The 9,495-nt window shown below is 43.0% G+C and overlaps 1 protein-coding gene across 1 annotated transcript in view; it reads right to left on the bottom strand.

The window, feature by feature from the left end:
• Window positions 1-238: 238 nt before the first annotated feature.
• Window positions 239-9,495, bottom strand: part of LOC137653400 (DNA helicase MCM9-like) — a 524,132-nt gene continuing 514,875 nt past the window's right edge. The window contains exon 13 of the mRNA XM_068386747.1: window positions 239-2,669. Within this exon, the coding sequence (XP_068242848.1) occupies window positions 772-2,669 (1,898 nt within the window). The 3' untranslated portion in view covers window positions 239-771. The remainder of the gene's footprint in view (window positions 2,670-9,495) is intronic.

The following is a 9,495-nucleotide window of genomic DNA, read 5'->3' as shown; positions in this document are numbered from 1 at the left end:
GTCCAAATATGCATTAACAGTAATTGCGAAGTGATAGATATCCAAGCCTAAGTTAAGGTACGGTACGAAATTTGCCAATTTTTTCATACCTGAACAGTACCGTAGCGTACCTTGGTAAAATTACCGTACCGTAATTCCGTACCGTACTTATAGACTAAATATCAACCGTACCGTACCGTACTCCGTACCATACCGTACCGTATGCCAGCCTTGCTCACAGGTAAATCACTGAAATCATAATAATAAGCAGAAAGAATACAAAAGATAGAAATGCTGTTAAAGGAGTAAATAAATGTGACATTCAAATACATGCTCCAATTTCTCAGAGGAAGACAAAATCAAGGCTATAATTAAGTTTAGTAGTATGTATTGTGTTATTACTTACCTCTAAGGCATGACATAAGTGGATTTAGGGCTAAATTTTCAGAGTACTGAGCATGATGGCATAAACACAGGAATGACAATGAAATCTCTTGTGGCTTCTATAATTATTGTTACAAATAATGATACATCTTGGATATATAACTTAAAATGAAACTAGTTTTTGGTTAGGCACAAATCAAACTCCCCAAAACAGCTTAAACCATTAATTATACCACTTTAATGTACATATCATATTTTAAAAAGGCTAACGGTTAAATATAGTTTGGAAGTTTTAGCATTGCATGGAAACATGAAAATTTTATAATAAAAATGCAATGGAAAAAACTAATTAACAATTATGGACAAAGACAACAACTGTAATTAAACTATGTAATGTAACTTCTAATTTTACAATTTCAAATCAAAATCAACATCCTCATGAGCTTCACATGAAACTGTTTCACCAATAAAATATGCCGAAGGATTTGACTTACAAGACTCCTGACTGGCACAAAAGAAAGGGCTGGTGAAATTTGAAAACAGTGTACGAGTTTTGGGTATATTTATTTTTTCCCTACTAGGAATGTCAGCATGATAATGTGTACCCTTACTAATGGCATCATGAAGGCAGTTTCCAAGGGATTTAATTTCTAATTTGTCCTTTTGCAATATCAAGACATCTGGCGAATTGTTGGCAAAATGACATCCAGAGATACTATCTATATGATTATTTGAATTACATTTTGGTATCCCAGGATCTATAATACTCATCTCACCACCTTGCCTATCTTCCGCAATTTTTTTCGGTACTTCTTTACACTCTGTTGATTCAAGATGTTGGTTATCTTGAATTGACACAGAGTCCTCATGGCACCGAGAAATGCAATTTTCCCAGATTTCATTTTCATTCTCCTTATTTAATATCTGCAACTTGTTGGGATAAATAGTATTCTTATTCCTTAATTCAAGTGTTTTACCACTGTTTATATCTTCACTATAATTTTCATTATCTTTTCTATTAACTTGAAGCATTTTAAAGCATTTTTCATTCTTTTTATGGAAAGCAAACCTTTGTATTAGATTAAGAGGAGAGTTCTTGACAGCAACAGTTTCTGGATAATCATCCATTTTATCAAGATTTATTTCATCAATGGACGAACTTATTCCTCCCTTTGAGATACTGTTTGCTAGCATATCCTTTTCAATAAACGTTTCTTTTTTGGTTGTTTGGCAAAGTTTCGAGTTGATGGCTTCAGGTTTATTTCTCTCAGTTACAATTTTATTCTTAATTTCAGCTGCTGCAGTGCAAGTCAATTTCTTTTTATGACTTCTAATTCCCTTTTTACTCTGACTCATATTACAATTTGTCTCAAAGTCCTTTTCCTTTTCACAGTTGATATATTTCATGTTATCACTGAAACTTAAATCATTAGTATTTTCTAGCACTTCACTGATCTGATACTGAGAGTCTTCTTGTTGCAATTGCCTTTTCAACTCATTATGACTTTCTATAACCATTAAATTTCCATAATTGAGCTTCTGTTGTAGCTCATGGAGATTGTCATTATTTGCTTTAATCAAAAGAGACTTGACATTATTCTGAATATAACTTTCACCGTCAAAGAAGTCTCCCTTATTAAAAACACATTTTACCATAGACTTTGAAGGTTTCACATTCCCAGAATCATGAATGATATCATTTTTATTTTCACAACTCCCTCTCTTTTTCCTCCATGCTTCCTCAGTATCTAAGTTTGTACCAGTAAATATCTCCCCACTTTCTACAGTAAATAATTTTTCCCTTTCTTTGACTGGTGCATTTGATTTTTTTTTCATAACTATTTCCCTTTCTGCCTTAAATTTTTTTGATTTTGTAATTACTTCCATGTTTCTTTTTCTACTTTTGCATTTGAGGGGCTCCAAATTGTCTCCTGAACTATATTCATTACTTGAACCTGTACAAAGTGATGAATCAAAATTGTGTTCGAAAGCCTTTCCATGCTGCTTCATATCATGTACACCACTTAAGCTTTGACTGGTTTCTTGCAGTAAGGCTAATTGTTCTTCAAGCTCTTCAATAACTGGTTCACTTTTATTTTCATTTACAGATGATCTAAATGTGTTATCGTATGTACACTTTCCATGAAATGTTCCTAATTTCGCAGATGAGGTCTTGTGTTTCACTTTTGGAATCTCTTTTGAAGCAGAAGTTGAAATACTTGAATATAGGTTTTCCTCTTCAATCAATCTACGCATTTCATCCGACAACAGATTATGGAGGCCAAGTCGCTGCAGTATTATTGTAGCTGAAAGGAAACAAGACTAGACTTGTAAATGGTAAAGGTTAACAAAACATTAAAATCAACTGTAGTATACTCTAGCTAATATGGTACATTTCAGGGTGAATCATTACCAGATTACCAAAATTGCTGGATTAACCATTATGGGTTCCACAAAAAAAATATGGGCCTGATATTCTAGAGTTGTTGTAATACAAAACTACCTTATGCATGCATACATTACTATTATCATCCATTTCATAAAACCAAAAGAAACAACCAAGAAGTGAATTTAGACTTTTATTGTGTAAAAAATATAAGTTAGCTTCCAAAAAAAAAAAAATTATCAACAGATTTGGCCATGGCAAAGTGATTCCAGTACAGGAGCTATGAATAATAACCTATTAAACGGATTTTGAGCGAAGCAAAAAATCTGTTTTTGGGTGAGATAGCCATGTCGTCCTGATAGAAGGTTCCTTCAGTAGCTTCCTAGGGTATATTTGACTACAGTGGATATTCCCAGAGACTTAAACTAAAGGTCTCCAGAATTCTAACTTCTGGCGCGCATATCTTTAAAGTTGCCTTTTAGGATATCGCAATATAACTGGGGACGTATTCTTGACACGCCACATAGCTATCTGCACCCCACATAGCGTTTACGCTTCGAGGGGGAATTAGTGACAAGATATGGGAGGAGCCGTTACAAAATTCTCCTCCGTTACTATTATGGGCACTCGGATGATGTCATACCAGTCGCTATCTTGGATGACGTAGCATCCGCCCACCATTTCATTCCTTTTAGCATTTGGCCAATACCTCCAGATACAGTAAGATAGGGAGGGAGCCTGCTAAGGCGTTTCCAAGAAAGGAGGGTGGGTCCATCAGGACGACATGGCTATCTCACCCAAAAATAGATTTCGTTTTTTGGGCTCAGGCCATGTCGTCCTGATGGAAGTTTACCAGAGCATTAATGTATCGTGGATTTCCCAGTTGTGCCTTCGACTTCCAGACAATATTTCCTTGGTCTTTAGGACCTAGGAGGCCTACGACAACACCGTTATAGTCGTTTCCGCTTAACATATATAATGTTAGTGCTTCCTGCCCCCTACAGGGAAGAGTCGAATCAGACTCGGGAAAAGTCTCGAAGTTGCATGTTACACTGAACCATCCCAGCTGTCTAAGGAGACATGCAGGCCTCATTGCATGTCTGTAGCCCAAGTTTGTATCAAGTGGTAGAACAAGTTGCATTTCAATGGAAAGGTTTGTGTAAGCGTAGGAATAAAAGTATCATTATTGTTCAATACATCATGCAGAAGAACGGTTGAAAAAATACTCTCACAGTTTCTTTATTAAAAATGTTTTAGGGCGAAAGAAGAGGCATAAAACCATTTTAACATTTATTTAAATAAATAAATGAGAATAAGCATACATGTGAAAATATAAAATTTGAGCATACATGTAAATAGTATAAAATTGTAATTGAGAATCAGTTACATAACATAGGCACATTGAGATAAACAGAATTATTTGTAGTACCTGAAAAGGAAAACTTGCCACACACTTCAATATCCGTATAATATTGTAATGTTTTTCTGAGAATGTCTCAATATACACTTGTGTACAGGACATGCGGCACTAGTGTTCAGTCTATGTTATATCACCTCGGTATATTAGAACAGTCCATATCGCCATTACTATGACGACCACTACTTAGTTGCGCACTAGGGCCAACATATACACCCTTTAGAATTTTTAGTCCCATAACAATTCACTGTTCCTCACAGCACTAAGCGGCAGGTTTTAGAACACTACCTGCCGCCACCGCATATCGTTTAACTTCTTGCACTTGCTTCGCATAGTGCTTAAAGAACACCCTGGATGACTTCCATCCAGTAAAAGAGCGAAGACTTTCAAAGTCCATTAGTTGGAAGAAGTTCAGGGAAGAGGTGACCTTCCTAGGATCATGACCAGCGGGCTACTGTCAGGATCCGCTCTGCAAATGAAGTAGGTGATCTTCATTCGTAGTTGTTTAAGTGACAAGTTTGACCCCGATGTTTCTCCTTTAAAGAGTTGTCCTCCTCCGAAGTCTGAAGTTCTGCGAAGATAGACCTTTAGTCTATCCACTGGACACAGAGAGGCATCTTCCATCAGAGGGCAGATTCTCCAGGGACCCCATTTCTTTGTGGGTAACTTGTTCTTAGCCAGAAACGTTGGGTCAGGAAAGAGGGTGAGCTCGCCCGTGTCAGCGAAGCAGATGTGGCCCTCTTCCCTAGATAATGCCACAATTTCACTAACTCTAGCCCCTAAGGATAAAGCAAACAAGAAAATAACTTTCTGGGTCAAATCTTTCAAAAGGCAAGTTTCATTGTCCAAGCTTGAGGCCAAATGTAGCACTTTGTCGAGAGACCATGAAATAGGTCTCGGAGGGGCCTTACTAAAGATTTCGTTAGACAAGTCTATTTGGAAGGCATAAAGCAAGTGTCTTGTCAGGGCAGATTTACACGTAGTGATCGTGTAGGCTGCTAAACCTTGTTCATGAATGTGGATAAAGAAGGAGAGACAGAAATCCATCGTGATTTCCTTCGGATTCTTTGCCTTGACAAATGTTACCCATTTCTTCCAAGATGACTCGCATTGCCTTCTGGTAGATTTTTACTTATATTCCTCCAAGAAGTCTAGGCTATTCTTCGAGATTCCAAACCTTTTCTTTACGGCAAGGGAGAGAAAATCATGAGATGAAGGGCTCTGGTTTTCTGTGATGAAGCGAAGACAGTCGACTTCTGAACTTGTTGAGAAAGAACTGGGTCTGGCAGTGGAATCAGCTTCGGTTGTAATTCCAGAATCAGGGGGAACCAGATGCTCCTGGGCCACTTGGGAGCCACTAGGGCTGCCGTTCCTTGAAAGGATCTCATCTTGGTGAGGACCTTGAGCAGAAGGTTGGGTGGTGGGAACAGGTAAATCTTGGTCCATCTGTTCCAGTCCAGGGACATGGCGTCCACTGCTTCCGCACGAGGGTCCTCGTACGGGGCCACGTATCGAGGAAGTTTCTTGTTGTCGCTTGTTGCGAAGAGGTCGATCTGCAGTTCTGGGACATGACGTAAGATGAAGGAGAATGATTCTGCGTCTAGGGACCATTCCGACTCTATCGGGGCTGTCCTGGATAGAGTGTCCGCCGTCACATTGCGGAATCCTTGGAGGTGAACTGCTGGTAAGTGCCATCTCTTCTTCTCTGCAAGGCGGAGGATGGCTAATATCACATTGTTGAGTTGAGGCGATCGTGAGCCTTGACGATTTAGACATCTGACCACCACATCACTGTCCAACGTCAGTCGCACGTGGATTAAGGGGCGAGGAGATAATCTCTTCAGTGTGAGGAAGACTGCCATGACCTCCAAGATGTTGATGTGAAACGTCTTGAACAGGGAGGACCAAGTTCCTCGAGTCTTGCGTTGATGGGGGTGACACCCCTTCCTTCCAGCGATGCGTCCGTGTGGAACTGAGGGTGGAGGCAGTTGTAGAGGGGATCGAACTTGCTGGCCCCCGACCATGGCTTGAGGAGTAATCGAAGCCGAGACGGGAGTGGTCTCTTGAGATCTCTTCGAGCGTTTGATGTGTATCTTCTCCAGACTCCTGATGCATCTTTTAGCTGCGCTTTCAGCACTGGGTCTGTCACCGAAGCGAACTGGAGGGAGCTGAGCACACGCTCCTGTTGACGTCTTGAAATCCATTTGGATTTGAGGAGTCTCTTGACAGACCTCGCTATTTCTCTCCTCCTCTTTAATGGAATGGAGAGACGGTGTATACCTAGCCATTGGAACTTTTGAGCTGGAGATAGTCGAGACTTTTTGGCATTGATCTTGAATCCTAGATGTTCCAGGAATTGAATCACTTTCTTGGATGCTTGCAGGCATTCCGTTTCCGATGCTGCCCACACCAGCCAATCGTCCAGGTAGGCCATTACCTGAACACCTTGTAGGCGTAGCTGTTGAACGATAGTCTCTGCAAGCTTCGTGAAGACCCTTGGGGCTATGTTGAGTCTGAAGGGCATGGCTCTGAAAGTGTACTTTCTTTTCTGAAGCCTGAATCCTAGGTAGGAGGAGATCTGGCGATTCATCGGAATGTGCCAGTAGGCGTCTGCCATGTCTATTGAGACTGTGTATGCCTTTCTGGGCAATAGGGCCCTTATATGCTGAAGGGTTAGCATCTTGAACTTGTTGTTCTCAATGAACCTGTTGAGAGGAGACAAGTCCAGAATGACTCTGAGTTCATCTGAGTCTTTCTTGGGAAGACAGAACAGCCTTCCCTGAAACTTGATGGACTTTGCTCTCTTGATTACCTTTTCGTTCAAGAGTTCTCAGACATATTCTTCCAGAATGGGGGTGGAGTGCTGAAAGAATTGTGGAAAAGCTGGAGGTAATTGCTTCCAGCTCCATCCTAGTCCATTCTTGACGATGCTGTGGGCTCAGGGATCGAAGGTCCAACGATCCTGGAAGAGACAGAGTCTTCCTCCTACCGGAAGCAACTCACTGCTTCTTGTTTCCGGAGGGCTTGCCTCCTCGATCGCTTGCCCCCCTTCCTCCTCTCCCTCTGGAGGGACGTCTAGAGGAGTCTCTTCCTGAGCTTCTGCCTCTGGCACGAAAGGTAGTAGACTACCTCTCGTAAGCTCGGGTGAAGGCTGGTGACTGAGTCACCACTTGCTGGGGAACCTGCAGGAAGGTGGGTTGGGCTTGTGCCACTAGCTGTGGTGTTGGGGTCACGGGAAGTTGTCGTTTTGGTGGGCGAGGTGGTAGCCTTGGTCTCTTGGATGTCTTCTTAGGCTGGGTACCCTCATCTGGAGAAGACTTCCTCTTTGCCGACATGCCCCACTTCTGGAGAAGGTTCCTATTCTCCGTGGCGGCCTTGTCGACAATCTCCTTGACCAAGTCGGAGGGGAAGAGATCTTTTCCCCATACGTTGGAAGAAATTAACTTTCGAGGTTCGTGTTTGACGGTCGCACATGCAAACACGAACTCCCTGAACGCCCGTCGTGCCCTGACGAAGCTATAGAAGTCCTTCGTCAGAGTTGCCAAGTGAGTCTTGGTAAGGACCATGAACATGTCCAGGGTCCTCTGTTCACCGGCCATTGTCTGCATGGACACCTTGAGAGAGAGAGAAGCAGACAGTCTCTCTTTCGTATCCTGTTCCCTACGCAGTAGGAAATCGGATAGCTGGGGGAGGTTTTCGTTGAACTGTCGTCCAGCGATGTCGACCTCCAACTTCTCAACCGAGAAAGTCAACTGAATATCCTTCCAGTCTTTGTCGTCAGGTGGCAGAGCTAAGGAGAGGGGCCTACAATCCTCGAGGGTAGGACAAGGTTTTCCCGCTTCCACTGCCTTCAGTACTGCCTTGAAGGATTTTTCCGTGAAGGGAAAAACCATGGTGTTGGGAGCAAGAAAAGATGGGTGCTTCTTGCTTAGGGCTGGCACCTTGGAATTGGTGTAGCCCCTTTCCTTCAGGCAGCCGGCGAACAGCGCCTGAGCCTTGGAGTGGTCGAAGACGATGACCTCCTTAGGCTCCGTTTCTTCCTTGGAAGCGGGTTCCGTCTTGAGACGAACAAAGCAGTCAGGGTACGAATCGAAGTTCGGCCAGAATTCCACATCTTCAATGGGAATGGCGCCTAGCTTGTACGACATGACTATCTTCCCATTGGTGATAGGCATGTACTCAGCCTGCTTCCAAGGGTTGATCTCTGAGCAGGAGGGAAGATCCTTGACGTTGAGCCTCTTCTGAGACCCTCGAAGCGACAGGCGGAGACTCTCCTTCTTAAACTCCATGTCCCCCTGCTTGATCTTCTCGTCGAAGATCGCCATCATGGTCTGAATCGCAGCCATGGTCTCATCCGACTTCGTAGGCAAGGGAGTAGACGAGGTAGAAGGTACCGGTCCCGGGGCAGAGGTCGACGTCACAGAACGGGATGGCACATCCTCTTCTTCCGACTCTGGAACCACAGTAGACTCCTCTTCTTGGCCATCAGCCAAAAGGTCCTTCTCGGTTTCTTCCGACACCTCCGACATCCTATCATCTTCGATGTGGATGTCTTTCATTGTATCCGAGACATCTGAGTCGATCGTCAGCTGGACGCATGGGATCTCAGGGTGAAGTTGAGGGATTACGGCATCCGCAGATGCCCTAGGGAACAGCAAGGCCCTCATGCGCTCGCTAGGAAGATAAGGACCCGTGGCGTTCTTCTGAAAACCACGCACCCACTTGCGTAGTTTCTTCCGAGCGTTATCTCTTGACTCCATAGACTGGCGAGTCTCAAATCCCTCACGCAACAGGTCCTTGCACGTGGTGCACGCCTGTGGGTCCCAATACTTCAAAGAACCCTTCGTAATGGAGCAGCAGGAGTGCGTACGGCACCTGATGCCCGTAGAAATCCCTGCGACGCACACTGCAAAAGGTGCTCTCGCACTGGACGTATTCCTCCTGTAAAGAAAAGAGAAGAATATGAGTACGATGAAGTCTATCACAGTAGACTTAAAATCATATTAATTATACAATTGAATCCTTTCTTATTGTAAGCTTAGGATAGGTAAGCTGGAAAAGAATTAGGAAAGACACATACTTGTGAATCCCGCCCAGCCAATTGCTGTGACCCTTCTCACTATTAATCCTAGGACGTCATTGTAGGAGGTCCGATGGAAGATATTGATCCAAGAGAGAGGATAGTGTAAGCAACATATACTTCCAGGAAGTTAATAGTGAGAATTGGAGGGACTGATAAACAATCAGCGTAGTGAAGAGGGGGAGGTCAGTCCACCAATCCAGGTAGGTCTCAACAAGGGACTGCGCTTGGATGCACAGAGTATGTTGG

This window comes from Palaemon carinicauda, chromosome 14 (assembly GCF_036898095.1).
Source record: "Palaemon carinicauda isolate YSFRI2023 chromosome 14, ASM3689809v2, whole genome shotgun sequence".
Classification (NCBI taxonomy): Eukaryota; Metazoa; Arthropoda; class Malacostraca; order Decapoda; family Palaemonidae; genus Palaemon; species Palaemon carinicauda.
The sequence above is the reverse complement of the archived record's forward strand: the minus strand, read 5'-3'. Positions and strand labels throughout refer to the sequence as shown.